Consider the following 20707-nt stretch of genomic DNA (forward strand, 5'->3'; position numbering starts at 1 on the left):
CACTGGAACAAAAGAGTGGCAGGAGCATGACAAGGGAAATTTGCATGATGACAATGTCCGGACGCGGGGCTCCCTCTGCGGCTATTGTGTACAGTGAAAGATGGACACGTGTATGTGAAACGCACGGGGGGACTCGGCCAGAAGACAAGGAACAAGACAGCACGCGCACGCCTCTAGCATCGCGTCCAGCGACACCCCTTTCAGCACCCTGGACAAGGCAGAGCTTCGGCAGTGTCGCCGCTCAACTCGCTACCTTTGTTATGCTAAAGAGCAGCACAAGAAGCAACGCGGGGTCAGCTGACGCTATTTATAGTAGCAATAAGAAAACCGCTACACAGCTAGTTATAGGTCTCAAAGTTAGCTCTAAAGCAGTTTTTTAATTTTAGATTTATCATTTATATATTTAAAGTCTTTATGTGTTTATTTATTTATTTATGTATTTGTGTATTATATTCAATAGTTTGTTAGTTTAAGTAGTTTGTGGGGACATTTTTACTATTGGCAAGTCTGCTTGGATACAGCAAGTCGGTGTTTTCTTTACGTTTTTGTTTGTACATATTTATTTAAATTAGAAAGGTATTTCTGGTTAACCAAGATGTTGCTAGAGCACCCGGGATCTGGCTGTCAGAACCAGACCAGTTTCACCAGATACAGCTCCAATCAAGGTAAGAATATTGTGTTTCTTTAAAATGTATCTCAGAAGAAAGTGAAATGTTTTCCATCAAATATGCCATGGTCGCTGTACCGATACTCTGTGTGTAGACTGTGCGGACATGCTTTGCTTGCTGGTTTTGCGGCGGTAACACGCTGATGTTTGGTGGCAGGGCATAACATGCCATGAAATTGTACCTGTCAGATTCCCACTGCGTCTCCTAAACGGAACTCGTTAAGAAATGCACACCAACGCCAAACTCCATACCAGGGAACAAGTGGTTATGATAAATAGCTGTGTTTGTTTCGCCAGATAATACAACATTGTAGAAAACAAAAATGACCAAACATAAAATCATCAGTAAAGGTGATCTAAGTATTGATTGCTGCGTCTTCAGTTTTACTAAGTATTTATTGCTGCGTCTTCAATTTTACTTATGCCTCGTCAGAGACATTCAAATCTAATCACAACATTAGATTTAAACCAGTTCCAAACGCGGTATGCCTTAATACAATGGAATTTATATACATGTAAATATATCATTTGTATTTATACAAATAAATATGGACCTACACTCTGATAAAGCATATGTCAACATGATACCAAAGGCAAACTTCTCCGAAGGTGGTTGTGGCGAATGTCGTGGTATTGGCTAATTCACTACTGATTTGTTATTCTCAGTGATGTTGCAGATCTTTGTAATGTTACATATAAATGAATCTCTATCGAACTTTGCGTACCCAACAAACCCCCATTCTAATTCTATACATATTAACATGATTATCCAACCATTTTAAAAACGCCATTTGCAAGAATAAAAAATGTACTTACACAACTTTGAAATAACCACAATGCTGTCGACTTTGTTTTAAAGGACAATGAAATGTGTGTAAAAATAAAAAGACTTAACACAACACCATATTGTTCACATGCATTTTTATAGTGTAAATACAATTTAGTTAAAAGTGGTAAATATTTATTTATGTATTCAAGCGATTTTTGTTGACATCGTAGGCATATTCCTTTAAGTCTTTTTTCAGTTGCGTTTAGCCCTGTTGGCAGTAGACGTTATGAATATGTAATGAAGTCCATTGTTAGTAAATGATATGAACAGATGTAAAGCGCGTGCTGTCATTCCACACCACCATTACTCATTGCTGTCAGGCAGGGACCACCTAGACACTAAACCCCCGAAACGACACAACCACAACCTGTCTGTGCGTCCGCGCGGCAGCTTGTGTGCCTGGCTGTTGACCTCCCCTTGGGCCTGCACGCTCAACAGGTAGTGTGTGTCATCACGACAGGTGCAACGGCTGTAATGGTCTGGGGTGCAGGTCTACAGGTCGATGAAGATTGCGCACACATCTACAACATAGCTCAACACATAGAAGCAACACGTTTTACACTTGTAACCTGGAGAAAAAAACAACTCTTTGCAGATTTAAGCATTCCTTTGAGAATGCGGCAGTAATACACATCCAGGTAAAGATTATAATCAATATGCAATTCAAAATGTTTTCTTTCAACAAAAAAGAAATACATACAAGCATAAATAAATACATACATACATATATACATACTTACAAATATATCGTATTGTAGTCCCCGTGGATATAGAGACAAGCTTAAAAATGAGCACAATATAAAGTAGATATTGAACGTCAACGGACTGTTCAGTTATGTTGCTCATTTAAAAGTGAAGGATTGACTTCTCTTTTCAGCTTGTGTAAAACTACTGAGATGACTATATTTCCTAAAAGCATGCGCTCTTCTACATCCCTGTCGTGTTTATATACGTTTTGATCTTATAAAAGATCAGAAATATGACGGGGATCTTGTGAATGTCGTTTTAAATCTATGTTAAACGAATACATAAAACAACAATAAAAAAAACCACGTCACCTCAATTACATGAATTAAGTAACTGTAAAAAGCATATATGCAATACACACATATAAAATCGAATTTATAAATTATTAATGGTTATTAACTTAATAGTAATGTTTTTTTTGTAAACATTCTGTCATAATTCTGTTTTACAATTTAACCTTGCTGTGTTTATTATGGATATATATATATATATATATATATATATATATATATATATATATATATATATATATATATATATATATATATATATATATATATATATATATTCAAACATAGCCTATAATGTTTTATTAAGCCAGAATTGTAGTGTATAAATTATAAATGTGCCTGTGGGTTTACCCTCCAAATAACAAACTTGAGATCCCATTACTAATAATAATAATAATAATAATAATAATAATAATAATAATAATAATAATAATAATAATAATAATAACATATATATTATACCATATGTCATACATACATCTCAATATGTAAAAAAGCCAACCACAATAATATACATCTTAAAATACAACCAAAAATAAATACAGCACACACATACAGCAAACACGGGATCAATAAGCTACTAACAACCAAACGAGCAAGATGGGCTGAATGGCCTCCTCTCGTCTGTAAACTTTATTATGTTCTTATTACAGCCAGCAGACCAAATACAGAGCAGTTACCTACCTTAATATTATTATGAGCAAAGCGTATATCGTAAGGGTCTGCTAGCTTAAAATGAATCACTTAAAATAACCATAAAACATATATCATTTTTTACTTATAACAGACCGGTGCATCTTGTATATTTGTAATAATAAACTGCTAAATATCCCGTAGAGTCGATCTAATCGAAAAAAATTGAAAATTAGCAGTTTCCTCTTTAATGCGTCCATTTTCGTGCAAACCCCATTAAGATCAAGTTGCTTTCCCTAGATGCCCCTCGTTTTATTTTGCCGATAATCATCGCTCATTTTATTCCATTACTGTCTCCTGCCCCTACAGAAGAGAGCGATCAATAAGACATACAAAATATTATTAAAGGTTAAAAGTAAGAAAGAACATTGAAGCATCGCGCACCTTTCACCAAAATGTGTTTCATATACTCTGGAAATGCAGGCAAATGGGCATTGATTTTGAATTCATCAGAGGAAACATCAGCGGTGGCACTACGCTTGATTTCCCAAGGCACCTTTTTGCACTAAAGATCACTGTCAATACAATGTATCTGGGTGTTACCTCACTTAGCATTGTATTGAATTGCCGATCCTTCCCAAAGTAAACAGTTGTCTTTTAGAAGTCACTATGTGGACATGTCTTGTTTTTAAGACATAGCTTTTCCACCAATCGTCTTGCAGTCTGTTATTCTCCACTGTCGATATTAACACGTGATACAGCAGACGCACAACAAGCTAATAATATACAAAATATCCGGTTAAGAACTGGGCGCGTGTTAGTGTCAAAATCGACAGTGCGTAGTGGCCTTATTTTTTTCTGAAAACAATGATTGCTCCCTTGCATTTCACTATTGTTTGGTGTCGCTGATTGCAGAATACAATCTCTTTTTAGAATGAAGTGGCATAGCATTTGATAATAACAGAAGACTCTGATGAATTACAATCAGTAGGAAGTGGGAACTGTCTTTAAACAATGTTTAACATGAATGTTTGGACCGACACACTGATGAATAAGTGTTACTACACTCACAGTACGACCCATGTCAGAACAGCGCTGAGCTCACATTTACCACACTTTGATGTAAGCTTCTCTGTAATACACTTCTTCTGATGCTCTTATATTTGGCGGTATACATTTGTACTGTATTTTTCTGCTGTCCGTTGCTCGAACATTGACTCTGAAATATGGACCCCATTCAACTCCAGAATAACGTTCTATCCATTAAGACTGCTTTGATAATATCATCTACCCTCCATTCTTACATTCTTCTGCGCTAAGATGTAAGTTTAGCTTGATCTTCGATAACTCACTGGTAACCCAACAAACTCCCTTGCAACTGCTTTCATCAACTCCCAGCCACATGAAATTCTATTAAAATGTGCTTTATTATACAGTGCAACAGCAGTGAGTTTAATGGACACAGATGCGTTAATTATATGTTTCAAGAGAACAAATTTTGTCCATTAAGCGTCGTTATTGTTTAAATTCAAAAGGCATGCCGTTTCATTATTGAAGTAGCCCTGCTAACTTATACAAGTATGCTGGTTTAATAAAGTCATTTATTAAAATGAATCGTCTCCATATTGTTTTTATTGATTTGTTACTTGCAAGGCACAACTATTAATTGAATTATGTTTTTTGACCTCACGGTCAAAATGACTTTACGTGTGCTCACTTATCAGCAAATTGGTTTAATTAAATCGTGAAATAAAATAAAATATTGGAGCAGAATACACGAAGGGGCAAAAAGATGACTGAATTTAAGAACCAAATATTATATAAAATGTTATATATTGGTAACGCCACTCTGGAGATAATTAAACAAGAGTACTATACTCGTGCATACAACTGAACCCATTTGTTTTGCACCCTGTTGACCTTTGAGTCCTTGAAAGCGCAACACCTTTCCGCTTATTGTCTGTAATGATATTCCATCTCCCGTGCCTCCTCTAAACTCCCCAGTCACCAGGGGTAACCGCGCTGCACGCTCACGCCTATGTTCTCTCTTGCATTCACGAAGCCAACTCCAGCGCACTGTACAGTCCACGAAAACCTTCAATAACAATACGTCTGGGATTTCTGAAGCGGCCTGCTCTTGAAAAAGCTTATACATTTATACTGAACTGAGGAAAATCGTCATACCTTGAAGGGACCCCCTAGTTTTGTTGTACACAGAGGGATAATGCAAGATGGATTCTCTTAACCAATGTAACGCATCCAGTGAAGCACCCAGTACGGATATGCTGCTAGCCCTGTTAGCTCAGAACGAAGAGCTACGCAAAGGTATATACTATTATGAAGATATTAGAAGTCTTCTGGAGTCTTTGACAGTTTAAAAAAATGAAAAAAAAAATCTATACATTATGAACAGCATGCTGCTCTCTTTCTGTGTGTCAATGTCAACTTTCTAAATTACTACGAACATTAAAACTGACTACATTAAAACGTTTTGTTGGTCATGCACGCATAGTAAGGTTGTTGTTCTTTGGAAGGGAGATATGTATAAGTGGATGTGAAGGGTTTCTATTAACTTTGGTTGTCGGTTTATATTTCTGGCTGAAATTCGTTTTATTGAGCGGTGTTTCATCCAAGGGGTTTCAACTCTAAAATGCAGGAAACCGCGTATTTATTGAACTATGCAGCCAACGTAGAAATATTAGGTCAGTGTGATATACAATGAGCCCACCAGAATGGGATTATATATATATATATATATATATATATATATATATATATATATATATATATATATATATATAGATAGATAGATAGATAGATAGATAGATAGATAGATAGATAGATAGATAGATAGATATTATTAAAACACATGGACACTATGGAATTGTAAAATTTTGCAACAGTTCTAGACATTGGCATGCTAATCCATACGCATGTGCAACGTCAATAGAAATGTTATTGTATTATATTAGGGTGCCTACATACTGAGCGGAGGATGTTACCTCTCGTCAGAATTACATGTAATGCTGTTCGTTCTCTTATTTTTGTAATGCACCGGATTACGGCTAAAACAGGGAGGCAAGGGATTAGGGGCAGAGAAGGCAGATCCGCGGGGGTGACATATGTCTCATCTTTTTATTCTGGCACACCATAAAGCAATGTTACCCAGCATCTTAAAAAAAGAGGACAAATGCCAGTATCCAGTGAAAAATTTTGACAGATTTCTTAAATCACTTTTTCGAATAATAAATTAACTTGATGGATAACCTTTTGTTTATTATCTAGTTTATTTATAAACTTGTATTTGTCCTTAACAAAATCATATCCTCTTCATTGACAGAAGTTCAATATATATTTTTTTCCTTGTGGACTACATAGTAAATATTGAAAAAATATAATACGTTATACATTTTTACAATTCGGCAACAGAGTATTAAAAACAGAAACAAATACATAAACAATCACAATGATTATGAATAGTAACCATGTTTATACTGCCGAAGCTGAACAGGTTGTCTTTAACGAATTATGACAATAAAAGTTGAAAAAAAAAATCGTGAGGCCGTTAATTAAGACTACGTCGTGACAAGACAAACTACTTGAATGAGATCGTTGTTGTTTCAATTTTAAAAATGTAATATTGAAATTGATTGCAAAATCTTCAAAAAAAGTTATCATATCTCGATTGTGCTGTAGTTTCACACAGCGTTATAAATTAACAATGGGCCGGTGCTCGTGCATCTGTTCTCGACGTTGTTCTACTCGCAGGTGTGCTGCAGTCATGACAGAAACCTCCGCATTAATGTTTTATAAAACCAACAAAAGAAAAATGATGCTTCCTTCGGATAAGGAGCTACAAGCTTGCATCCGTAATTAATTATTTAAAGGATAAAACCTGAAATTTAGGCTCCCATCCTCTAGCTAGCCAGAATGTTAATAAATAAATAAATAAATAAATAAATAAATAAAAAGTGTCTCTTTTTATCCAACATCCAAAAGTAATGTGTAAAACAAGAAAATAGAACTGATAATAACATCTTTCATGTAGCGCGTTAGTAAATTATTATAAAGTAATTGCTAGGAAACAAACACTTTTAAAAGTTACCATTAAAAGTTTGAAAGGGTTTGTTCAGGGCGGGAATTCCGAGTGTATCTGAGGTCCTGCGCTGTTGATACATGTGTATGCAGTATTGTTATTATTCGAGCGTTAAAATGTGTTTCCAGATAGGCTTCTGTATTTATAAGACGAGCTATGCTCTTTAAATGAGACTGACTCTCATTTCTCCTCCACTGTCCAGTTTGCAAAAGGAAAGACTAACAAAACCCTGTCAATTTGTATATGTCGATTTTTTTTAAACAATAAAATATACCGTTTTAGAGTATATACTTATTTTGCAAAAAAAAAAAAAAGTTTAAATTCCGCGTGTTAAATTCAGCCTAGCTCACCTGGACAGTGTGAAAGGAAAGCAGGTTCACTCATCCAGAAGACCTGACTGACCCAGAGGGGCTGCTGCAACTAGAAGACGTTCGTGCTCTCTCAACTTTACAATAAAGACAGCAACAGGGCAAGTTGTGTTAAACAGCCCTATTTAACCGCTAATATACACATTTACCAGGTTCCACATCTGTCACCTAAAAACAACGTCTTCCCAAACTGTACCTTTCGCCATTCTGAAACATGAACAACTTGTAAATGTGACTGGACTGACCCACAATTCTGTTTTACTTCAACTTTATTTTTCGCTATTTCAAAGAAACTATATTCACAAAACTCAAGCAACTTTAAATAAATCACGAGCTTTGTGAAGTGGACCGAATAGCAATAAGTTTTTATAGGTGATATTTTTACTGCCAAAATTCAGCATTGCAAAATAATACTGCAATCCATATATAGTGGTAGTGATAACGGTTAACAGACACATTATATCCATTGGGATTTTGCTATAGGCCACGAGGCGTCTTTACTCCGGCACTGGTTGGCCGATGAGCTAATAGCTTTATCCATTATCTCTGCTTCATTGCTTTGGGTATTTTTTTTTGACTGCCTGGTTCAGACCTAGAAGCCGCTCAGAACGGTGTTTTTATATGACCATCTGAGTTTACAGTCTATATCAACACACGGAAGTGTATGTAAAGGAGAAACAGCTCTAGCGCTTGTAATGAGCTGAAGGGTGGTCGTTGAATGCACAAGTCAAGGAAGACGCAAGTTTTCTTTCTTCGGCGAAGGAAACATCAAAGCTTGAGCCTGGATTTCGGCATGCAGAGTAAGGGTCTTTCTCCTCAAGTGTCTCTTCAAGTGGATCCTTCTCCCTTGAGATTCGGGTGTTTGGTGGGGGAGAGGGAGGGGTCTGTTACATTAATTTCTCAAGAGTTAAGGTTCATATTAATGTAAGAGATTACACTTTTTTTTTTTGTTCTTGGGTGATCAGATTAGACGTAGCCGAGCAGAAGAAATGTGTTTTTTGTTTTAATAAGACGGTGTCTTTAAGCTTCTGCCCTGTATTGTTGAGAAGGCGAGGCGCTTGTCTTAGTCCCCTGTATTGTTGAGAAGACGAGTCGCTTGAGTTCATCTGGGGGATTAGATCGGTGGATGTCGCGTGCCCAGTATTGTTTGTTCCTCCGAAGTTATTGTTTACGGAAATGGGCTGTCAACCTTGGACTCTTACTTTAGCCGGCAAGTCTTGAGTGTTTTTTTACACGTGCTCTGCAGTTTATGAAGTTGTGTGATTTATACAAAATGTTGTTCCAAAACCGGAGCAATAAACTAAATACTATTTATTTCCTTTTTTTGCTACACAGCATGTTATCTAATATAGCTGCACCAATTGTTAAAGTCAACTTTGATTTGTTTTTCGACATACAATGCTTTTTGTTAAATTGTATCTGCTTTTGGAACAGGGGATTTGTTTAAAATGTTTTCATGTTCAATATTTCCTAAGTGGTATACTTCTTTACATTTAATATGCGTCGTTGTTTGGTGCTAGAATAGTACTTGCATGCAAATTATTTACAATGAATCTAATATTAATTCATATTTCCTAGTCAATATTTTGAACTAATAGCATAGTGCCATTTAAGTTATTTGTATTTTCTTTAGAATGAATGCCCTTGCATTAGTGACACGAGCGCACATGGTGTAAAATATGACCTTTTTTTAAGTTACATCCCAAATATATATTTTTATGGTTAGAATGTTTTTGTAAATTGCAATCATGCTTTTTTACATATTAATACATATTGCTTTTTTAGTTGACGAAAAAATCTTAATATAAATTGTATCAAATAAAACCATTATAAAACTACTGGATTGTTCTACAGAAGTGATAGGGTTGAATATACTTAACTGTACAGACCAGGACATGGTGTTTATTTGTGTGTGTATTTGTTTGAGATGTGTCACGATATGTATTGTCTACTATCTTCTTTCAAAAGCAAGACTGGGTGACACAGGTCTGCATGTATCAGCACAACAACGGTAACACACGCGTAACTGAGCACATTGAAAACATGTTTAATTCGTACGCTTTCCAATTTAGAAGAGCAACGGCACCTAGATTATTATTATTATTATTATTATTATTATTATTATTATTGTTATTATTATTATTATTATTATTATTATTATTTTGTAGGCCAACCATTAAATATACAGCAATATAAATAATATAACAAGAACAGTATGGAAACCTACTACTACTAAAAATTAACTTCACAAACAGATGTGTTTGATTGAGGAATAAAAAAATCAAATATTTAACATCTATTTGAGCTGAATTTCAACACTACTAGTACTAATAATAATAATAATAATAATAATAATAATAATAATAATAATAATAATAATAATAATAATAATGGATGTGTTGGTGTCTTGCAGAGATCCCTATGTGTGCGGGCTGTAACCAGCACATCGTGGACCGGTTCATTCTCAAAGTGCTGGACAGACACTGGCACAGCAAGTGTTTGAAATGCAGCGACTGCCAAACCCAACTGGCAGACAAGTGCTTCAGCAGAGGCGAGAGCGTCTATTGCAAGGAGGACTTCTTCAAGTGAGTGATCATGCATTGTACTGTCCTGTACTCTGACAAGCCGATGCCAGCTTCCTAATACCAGTAAACCACATGCATGCACTGTAAACCAAATATTCAAGTAAACATGCATCGTATGCAGCATCTTTTAAACACAATTTAGTTTGTATATACTTTAAACTGCAGTGCTGGTATCAAACAGTTGAAATAAACACTTTTGTTTTGTTTTTTAAATCTGTTGCATAATATTTGTTTAATTTTAAACATGAAACAAGGAATGAACGAAATTAAATACATGGCTTTGATTAGTTTACTGTACCATATTTGTGTGGGATATATTTCTTAAATGATGTTTTGCAGTGCAAGTATAACACTAGAGAACTATACAAGTTATTGCAATTTTATGATGAACTTCCTGGATGCAGTTACTTACAAAAATATCGTAGTGATGCATCTATATGCAAGATCTGTTTTACATTTTGAAGTCTGACATGTTTTAAAATATACAGTTAAAGTGATTTAACAAAAAACAACTAGCCTATATCACCTTCATAACACATGCACTGTAGAAAATGCCATTGTTTACATCGAAATCGTTCATATTATAAACATTTTAATCCAGAAAAAATATATAGGCTACAAAAGAGGCAAACAACTATTTTCCCTTTAGTAATTATTATTAACAGAAAATAAATATATTTCTATAGGTTTTCTATACTAAATAATGTAAGTTGATTATTCTGCATTGGTACACCTACTGTATTGTATTGTAAAGGGTATTTTATTTCCAATTTTGTTGTCTCACAATTTTGATGATTTTACCCAGGGCAAGAATGAGCTTTTCTGTGTGGGGTGTGTAATATTGCTCTAATAACGTTAAGATGGTGAGGGGTGTATTTGCTTGTAGCAGATACACCTTGAGAATCATATAAATTGCTAATTGTATTTCCAAAAGGAGGTTTGGGACTAAATGCGCCGCCTGTCAGCAAGGTATTCCGCCTACACAAGTGGTCAGAAGGGCCCAGGACTTCGTTTACCATCTTCACTGCTTCGCCTGTGTCGTGTGCAAGCGGCAGCTAGCAACTGGAGACGAGTATTACCTAATGGAGGACAGTCGTCTCGTGTGCAAGGCTGACTATGAGACCGCCAAACAAAGAGGTGAGTCGGGTGCTATAGCCGAACCTGTCCCTCCTTAACCACTGCTCATGACTGGGGCAATATCAACCAAGGATACCAGGGTACTGCACTGTAAAAATAAGTGTTTAAGAATTAAGCATACATTTTGTGGAACAGATTCTAAACACATTTAAGTGATTAGTTTAATTGTTTTAGACTATAATTTATATGACCAAAAATTTTCCAAAATAAGCATTACAGTGCAAAGTATATATATATATATATATATATATATATATATATATATATATATATATATATATATATATATATATATAAACGTTGCAGTAGGTTTAATTTTAATCCTTAAACGCTTGATTTACTTTTAGAATCTGGTTTCTGAGCAAATGCACAAATAATAAAAAATATTTTAGAAAGTTAAAATCGAATTAAATAATATGGTAAAATCAATCGGTAAATCAATGGGTACGTTCCTTTTTTTTGAGTAAAGCCTTTATTATAATCTTTCGATAGGGTTCGAGTAAAGTATTTATTTTTGATGCACAAAACGTGTTACCACAATATGTAGTTCTTATTGCACTATAAGAACTTTGGAAAAGGCATTATTAGTTTCAAATTTTCACACCCAAAAAATGTAAACAAAATTTTTTTTTTTTAATACAATCTAAGATATTATTATAGGCGACACGCTCCCAGATTCAGGAACACTGGAACATTAGGTATTCATTCGAGTTTATTATTATTATTATTATTATTATTATTATTATTATTATTATTATAAGAAGAAGAAGAAGAAGAAGAAGAAGAAGAAGAAGAAGAAGAAGAAGAAGAAGAAGAAGAAGAAGAATAAACAACATGGTGTCTTATACACGGTGGTGGCGCGAGACCTGTGTAAAATAAGTTCATAGTAAGGTTGATGATAAAACCTAGTAGGAATGAACACAACAAAACACCGTTAATACCAAAACAAACAACAACGGTTTTATCTGCAGAAGACGGGGAGAAATTTGTGTAAGAGCAAAATAATGTAAGAACAACAATACGCAACATACATTTAGTAAGACATGGGATGTTGGGCAGTGTAGAAGGATGGCCCTCAGAAAGGAGAGGCTCTTGAGTGACGAGGATATCATCCAATGCACTTTAAAAAAAGACAAACACATTTCTACTCGCCCTTCCCGCCACATTTTTTTAAAATGATGTTTTGCAATGTTATTCTCAAAACGTCTTCAGTTATTTGAACATAAACACTGCTAGTTTTTCAATTACTGTCTGTTGCTATGTCGCCATGTACAATAAATAATAGACCCCAAAACTGTACATATAAGCAGTGGCGCTGGAACAATTTTTATAGTGGAGGTGCTGAAAGTCATTGAACAAAACTGTAGCCCATGTATATGAGGGAAGGAGGTGCCCAGCACTTCAATCCGGCACCCCTAGTTCCAGCGCCCCTGTATGTAAGGCTGTAATTCCATCTCGGGTTTCTGGTGACATTGATTAACCATCATAAGACTGGCATCAATAATACAAATAATTTAATCGTACTGCAAAAAGAAAGAAAAAAAACAACAGAAAAAAACAATGTGAAAACGTAGACTATATTATTGCAGTTAAAATAGTTTTGCATATTTAAAAAAAACATGTAATTTAATAACATTGAACAGGTTCAGTGTAATACTATAGAACTACTTGGAATACACCAAGTCAAAGTCTACTTCCATTTTGTAGAAATGTATTAAACAAAAAACCTTTGTAGTATTGTAAAACCAAATGTTTAAGAATTAAACACAATCCCTCAACAGATTTGAAAACATCTTAGTGCTTATTTTAATTGTTTGAAAGTATACTATGTGTTGCACAAGATGAATATTTAATTCTTTAGAAATGGTGTTCTACAGTGTATCTTATCAGATCTGTTTATAAAAATAATTGATAGGCCTCTATTTCAAAATTATATCCAAATTATGTTTCAATAATAGTTCTGGTGTAATTAAGAAATTAAGCATGTAAAATCAATACACAGATGTAACTTTCCTTGAAATTGTGCTGGCCTGAACCCATATGCATCAAAATGGCTGACAGCTATTTAAACACAAGCAGAAATGTATCACATGTCTGGCAACAGCTGATCTGATAGTGACCTTTTGTTCAGAATTGCACTGTGCTCGTGCTCCCGTCTAAATGATTAGAAATGAAGGGTTAGCCCAGCCGACGTGTTAGCCAACGCTTTCTCTTTGTACCCACTAACCTTTCATTAACAACCGCTTTGAACTGTGAACTTCATCTGTGAGGTCAACAGGTCATCCATAAAACACTTGACCCACCTGCGCTAATAATCCCTGCAGCCAGCCTCCCAATCGATAGTGCTCTTCAAATGTGCTGCAAATTCAAGTGCACTGGAGAAAGAAGAATGGACTTTCCACTCAGAACACTTTGCACCACATCTATTGGGCCAACAGTCAGCAAATTATTCAGCTGATCAGTACAGGCATGCCCTTCAGGGCCAGAAAACATGTTTATTCTATTTTTTTGTCTAAATCAAAAAAGCATGGCTTTGAAAAGGGGTACATCCAGTCTGATCACTGTGTCACTCATTTTAAAATACACATATGATTTATAATAGCATTGAATATTATTTTGCAATCCAGTTCTCGTTTTCCTTCTTTTTAAAAACCAGACTGAAAGTCTCTACAGTGCTAAAAATGCATAATAAAAAATCAGAAGATGGATTATACCAATAGCAAAATTAAATTAGGATTATGAATATAATATAATTAAATACTGCAAGAACCACAAATGACAATCTTGAAAAGAAGGCACGTGTGATGGGATTTAACACATGTTTAACTAAACACTGAAAGACAAATATCCCTTTAAAACCAAAGCACCGTTTGTTTAATGCTATATAACCACAAGTAAGCCATACGTTTATTCAAATTGCTTCTGATAGATTTTATTTTGTAACTAACGTTCTGCAACATTTTAAGATGAAGCACAAAGCCTTACCCATATCTCTGTGGCTATTTGTTTATCATATAGGTTATGTATTCTAATTATGAGTAATAAAAATGACAAATTAGATTGCACGTGATAATTACAGAATAGAAAGATTGCTAGTTAGAAAGCAAACTCAGTCAACCCGAATGACATTAATGCATACCAGAAAATAATTCCATGCAGAACCTATATGGTTCTTTTGGGATTTCTCTGCAATCCTTGTAATGTTCTATAAACAAGCATTCTTATATACTATTCTGAAAATGGTGTAATGGGTTACATTTGGAATAAAACATTGATAAATCTAATCTAAAATGTAAAAAATGCACGTGCTTATTTAACAGAGGGTGTGTTTTATTAAAGTTGTTTTCACATTATATAGTATCTACGCATGTAGCACAGTTTGTCTTAGTCTCCTTGGAGTTTCCAGTCTGTGAAGTCGGTGACAGCATTACAGTTCCCTGTATTTCAGAGGCAGACTCCACTGCGAAACGACCCCGGACCACCATCACAGCCAAACAGCTAGAAACGCTGAAAACCGCCTACAATAACTCCCCCAAGCCAGCCAGACATGTCAGAGAACAGCTATCTTCGGAGACCGGCCTGGATATGAGAGTAGTGCAGGTATCTTATTTTATTTCAAATTCTATTGGTTAAAAACAGAGAGATAGCTGGGGGTAAGTGTGGGACTGGTACGAGACAGACAGACACACACGACAATACACATACGACAACGTAACTATAAAGATAGATATAAATATTATGGTGCATACAAGTATTATTATTTTTTTTTTTTGCATATGTATACAAACGTTTATATATGTGTGCTAAGGCTTCGTTTAATGTGTTGTACCTTTTAAAATATGTAAATGTGTTTTGCCTTGTAATAGATGTTATAGAAATGGATATATTAATGGTATTAAGATTCAGACCATAAAACGGACCGATTTTTTCAGTTTTTAGTTTAGCTTGAGTGGGGGTCGTCTAACTTTTACAAATACATTTGTAATTTGATTAATACACACGTGCTAGTTTAAATAACCACTTTTAAACAGCATGACATAAAAACACGAGTTGTGGTTCAGCACCAATGTTCCGGAGAGCGACACTGCGTTGAACGACGTGGTCTGACCAAGCTCCCTGCAACCCATACCTTCTGCTTTAATAAAGTACTAAGCTGTGTATGACGACCAACGCATGTTATGTACGGGAGACTAAATTCCACGTCACACGTTTTAAGGTGTTTAGTAGCTAAAGGTATCGCATTCTGTCGACAGACTAGTCTGGTAAAGGCCTAGTGACGTTAAATTGTAGTTTAAATAATTACATGCAGTCTAAATTGCCTGCATATTATAGGTATTCTACCATTAAACTGCAGTTAACATGTCAATAATTTGGAGTCAGACTACAAGTCATAACCGTATCCCTCATTTTGTTTGTTTCCTCCGTTTTTTGTTCATGTTTATTTTATTTAATCGAAAAAAAAAACAAATTAATTACGGGAAGCATTTGCATTTACAGGCTCCTATATACGGTCATCATATTTAAACACGACCCTCCTGAAGAATCGTGACGTATTATGAAACAAGTCTATAAAATATTAAAGGTGAGGTGCTTTCGCACGCACCTGTCAACACGCCTGGCCCGCGAGACGTAGCGTCATAGAACTCTGAAACCGATTGTAGATTCGAAAATCCTGTGAAACTAATGTGAAATAAATATTGTAAATAACACATTTACACCTAATATATGACCTTTATGTTGTTTAAATTTAAAGTTACACGATACATTTGACATTTCAATAAGGGAACTAATTAATTTCCGAAAACATTACACAATTGTGGCTTGCTCAAATAAAAAATAGGTTGGCTGTGCTGATTTTAACACATGCGTTACAGTTCAGTTTTGTTTAAATCAAGAATCACAAGAGTCCATGAAACGAAATAAAAAACTACTTTTTCATGTGATATATTAGGCTACAGTTGTTTTCCACTTGATAAAAACATCTATTACAAAAGTATTAATTTTGTAATATTGGGACCATCTTTTCATAAACAACACTACAGGTGTGTTTGTAGGACTTTGGTACAGGTGTAACACGAGCATAAAACGCATCCCTGACGAACATCCCCGATTCTGAAACATTGTGACATCAATTATAAATAGCCTCTCTGAGCCCATTAATTATTTACTGTTCAAGCTACAGCAACAGGCCGTGTTCTAGCACAATGTATATGCATTCATGAATGAATTAATGGTTTAATCAATCAATCTTGGAGCCAGCCTCAATGTGTTAAACAATGCAAACATTAATACATGTTTAGAAGACCTACAGAATACAAAGCACCTACCGCAGGTGAGACTTACAGTTAGTGTACATGTAGAAAAAGCAATAGTACACATAAGTTAATGCATCGATTTAATTTTAAAAAATGGCACAACCAAAGAAAATAGGAGCACTCCCATGTATGTATTGCATATGCAACATTTGTCAGCTCACGAAAGGAAATGTATAAATGAAATCATGAATCTCTCTCTCTCTCTCTCTCTCTCTCTCTCTCTCTCTCTCTCTCTCTCTCTCTCTCTCTCTCTCTCTCTCTCTCTCCTCTCTCGATATTCAACCCAAATTGCATTGGTTCTTTATCATTATGGCTAAATCTATGTTTTTTTTGTATCAAATAATTGGACAGATAATCTTTTCAATTTAATAAATAATGCAGAACACACTATTCTTAAATCAACCACCTAGTGTAGTTAAGCTGATCCACACCCACTCAGGACACAGTGATGATGTGCCTCTGACTGTTTCCTCAATGCAGGTTTGGTTCCAGAACAGACGAGCCAAAGAGAAGAGGTTAAAAAAAGATGCAGGCAGGCAGCGGTGGGGCCAGTACTTCCGCAGCATGAAGAGGTCCCGGGGGAGCTCCAAGTCAGACAAGGACAGCATCCAGGAGGAAGGGCTGGACAGTGACGCTGAGGTCTCCTTCACAGGTACCACTGGCTTGCCAGCTTTTAAAAGTGGTGGCCTTTAGCCAGGCAATTGCCACAGTTGTTGTTGTTGTTGTTGTTATTATTATTATTATTATTATTATTATTATTATTATTATTATTATTATTATTATTATTGTTACTGCTACTACTACTAATAATAATAATAATAATAATAATAATAATAATAATAATAATAATAATATACACATAAATATGTACATATCAACTTTACTGTAAAATGTTCTTTAATGTTTCAATATTACATACAATAATACACTCTGGTTATTACACAGCAACCCTAATCTGTACATTAAAAATGAATAAAGCATAAAGTAAAATTACTGTTATATTTATTTTACAGATGAGCCATCTTTGTCAGAGATAAGCCACTCAAATGGGATATACAGCGGCCTGAGTGAGGCCTCCCCAGCCTTGGCCAGACAAGCAGGGAGCCATGGTGCCTTCCCAATGGAGCACGGTGTGATCCCAGCCCAGAACCAGTACCATGACATCCGTTCCAGCAGTCCCTATGGCATGCCCCAGTCCCCCAGCTCGCTGCAGGCAATTCCTGGACACCAGCCACTCATCTCTAGCCTGGCCTACCCAGACTCTGGGCTGGCCATTATGGCCCAGAGTGCACAGGGCATGACCCAGGCCATGCGAGTGTTGGGCGGAAATGGACCCAGTTCAGATTTGTCCACCGGGAGCAGTGGTGGGTATCCAGATTTCCCCACCAGCCCTGCCTCGTGGCTGGACGAAGTGGACCACACTCAGTTTTGATGATCTGGTCCTCTTTCATAAACTGTGTTGAACCCAGCAAGCCTTTTTGGATCTTCTTCTCAAGCCCTATAGGACAGGAAATAAAAAAAAAAACATTACTGGTTACCAAAAACAAAGTTGTTTTTATTTTCAACAGGAACAGATGGTCAACAACATGTCAGACCTTCACTGTAAATGGGGTTTTGAGTCTATCGAGGGACTGAACACAAGAAGCTGAGGGGAAGAAAAAACAACATAGAATAGCCAGGCTTACCCCCTGACAGAGGGTCTCTTTATTGTGCTGGAAGCAAGCTCTTTTAAAGTGAAGTCTACACATTGTTGGGAACACCAATGCAAGAGTCATCAAAGAGAGAAAAATCCGTAATAGGTATAGACTTCATTATTTGATAGAAAGGGACCTTCTCTGTGAGAAATGGATGTCCATCGTGAAAAAGTACAAGCATCAACAATAGATACTGGACTGTAGTTCCAACTGATGAGTGAAGACCACATCACGTGCTTCCACAGATGGGCAGTTGCCTGGAACAAGCAATGCAGGGTTTTCCATCCTGATGCTTACTAGCTAGTGATGCCCATGCATTAATTCAAATCTAGCTGTCCTATGAATGCCAATACAACTTTTGTCTTTGTTTCAGTGGCTACTATTGGAGCTATAACGTGTACCTTCACTGATTTGTAGGGTGTTCTTGTAACTTCTTGTCAGTCAGAATGGGTGTTTTGGTGTGTCCCACCCCACCCCCCACCCCCCCTCCCCACAAACTCTTCTGAGTGAATCGAGATTCTGACCCTTGCTTTTCTTTCAGTGTTGTAGGTGTGAGATCTGGAGAGGTAACATTCCTTGTCTGTCTTTTGTATTTTCAATCCGAACACTGCAGAGCTTGTTTGTCATGTTTCAATTTGCAGTGTCTGATTGTTGCCAAACGTCAAATGTGAAAGCTCATATTTTCCGGTGTTTTTATTTTTACAACAAACCCCCTCCAGATGAAAAGTTCAAGGATTTCTAACCAAACTCAAATACTGGACATTTTAGGGACCCGAGTAAAAGTGGACCCCTGTTTATAAGTGGCTGTTCTATGCATTTGCCTGCTGTCTTCAAAGGTATCTTGTACGTCCCGTTATACTGATTACACCTGGGTGTGCTGGCCCCAGGGCGGTGTAAGGGTTTGTTTCTGTGGAAATGTTTTATGTCTTTTATTTATTCTCTCTGATGATCAAATTATACAAGTCTTTAATAAATTTGTCAACTAAAGTTTGCAATCTTTACTCTTTTCTAAGTGCCTGTACATTGTCTTTGACTTCCACATTTCAGAAATCCACTTTATTAGCCCCACCAGCTGTATTCTACTAACCCTGGTATTAAATAGCTGATTTATTCCTTAGTTTTCTTAGTTTATTCTAACATTACTTAGACAGTATCCCTTGTTTCTTTACATTCCCCAAAATTACAGTTTTTTATTACCACTTGAAAATACTTTGCCCCAAAATAACTTTGTCAAATAGGAATACTATTGCAGCAAGGTTACAAATTACATATTTACAAACCTACACAGTGTTTTACTGAACACTGATATGCTAAACATGGCTATAAAAGGTAGCAAAAACATATCATAAACATGTATGGGGACTACACCTTTAAAACAAGTAAACGAGACCCTCAGAGTTACGAATACCATGGAAATGGCGGCCGTATGGAAGTCTGAAATATCTGTAACTCTGAAAATCAGTTTTCAAAGGTTTTAATAAATGTGTACGCCTGCTATCTACAGCCTTAATCTGGTGAATAATATAGCACAGTACAGCACAGCACAGCACAGCACAGCACAGCAATGAAAGACTCATATTGTTATGGTTCTAAAGTCTGTAAAACGGTACTAAAAATGGAAAAACGCTAAATTTAAGTTATCATTGAAATTGTAACGGCAGTAGAAACACAGATTTAAACATGGGTTAATGTAGTGCTTGTTTTTATGTTATTTTAAACCAAATGCATTCATGTAGCTCGCTCAGCCATTCAGCCTCCCTTGAAAAAAATACTTTTCTTTGTTTAAAACTAAAATGTTCCTTGTAAAATTTCCTGTACTTGCTTTGAAATCTGTCTCACCTTTGTTTGGATTCATAATTTTGCCACTTTCACGACCAGAACGCCATTTATACGAGTGCCTATCTGGTTGCATTGTACACATGGCTGAGTCAGAATTGTAATGAATCGAGTCAGACTAGAGTCGCAATTTTCAGTGACTCGACTCGACTCAAGTCATTGCCATCAAATGACTCGAGTCCCAGCCCAGAAGTCTCCATTTGACTCGAGTCATAGTCTTTATGATAAAATAAATTACACTATCAGTTTCATTTTCAATATCCACAGCCCTGCCTCTGATGTGTACAAGCCCTGCCTCTTTATGAGTGAGAGGAACACGTGACAGCATAGAGACAGAGAGAAGCGTCAGCAGAATGGAAGGTAAATCAAGAGTACCTGCAGTCGACGAGTTCACAAGAACTATGCAGTAGACAAGGAGAGAAATAAGCAGTCTGCATCCTTACTAAGTATCAATAAGAAATTACTTATTTGGTGGGTCAATCAATAGAATTCTTATATAAGTAACCTTAA

The 20707-nt window shown here is 35.9% G+C and overlaps 1 protein-coding gene across 4 annotated transcripts; it reads left to right on the forward strand.

Annotated features, from left to right (window-relative positions):
* The first annotated feature begins 236 nt into the window (after window positions 1-236).
* On the forward strand, window positions 237-19348 carry LOC117396653 (LIM/homeobox protein Lhx3). Of its 4 annotated transcripts, none has more exons than XM_058987112.1 (6): window positions 237-665; window positions 10044-10215; window positions 11150-11352; window positions 14801-14952; window positions 17148-17319; window positions 17681-19348. In XM_058987112.1, the coding sequence occupies exons 1-6, from the start codon at window positions 596-598 to the stop codon at window positions 18097-18099; spliced, it is 1188 nt and encodes a 395-aa protein (XP_058843095.1). In that variant the 5' UTR covers window positions 237-595; the 3' UTR covers window positions 18100-19348. The 4 variants fall into 4 exon arrangements, with proteins under 4 accessions (XP_058843095.1, XP_058843092.1, XP_058843093.1 ...); XM_058987109.1 differs by lacking the exon at window positions 237-665 and adding an exon at window positions 5202-5491; XM_058987110.1 differs by lacking the exon at window positions 237-665 and adding an exon at window positions 5202-5491 and having other exon boundaries at window positions 11153-11352.
* The last annotated feature ends 1359 nt before the right edge of the window (window positions 19349-20707 follow it).

The sequence above is a fragment of the Acipenser ruthenus genome, chromosome 15, assembly GCF_902713425.1.
Source record: "Acipenser ruthenus chromosome 15, fAciRut3.2 maternal haplotype, whole genome shotgun sequence".
In the NCBI taxonomy this organism is placed as follows: Eukaryota; Metazoa; Chordata; class Actinopteri; order Acipenseriformes; family Acipenseridae; genus Acipenser; species Acipenser ruthenus.

Coding starts and splice junctions, on each gene's coding strand:
- LOC117396653 (XM_058987109.1), top strand. CDS start 5,398: ATGGATTCTCTTAACCAATGTAACGCATCCAGTGAAGCACCCAGTACG. Junction 5,492..10,043: donor GAACGAAGAGCTACGCAAAG/GTATATACTATT, acceptor GGTGTCTTGCAG/AGATCCCTATGTGTGCGGGC. Junction 14,953..17,147: donor TGGATATGAGAGTAGTGCAG/GTATCTTATTTT, acceptor TCCTCAATGCAG/GTTTGGTTCCAGAACAGACG.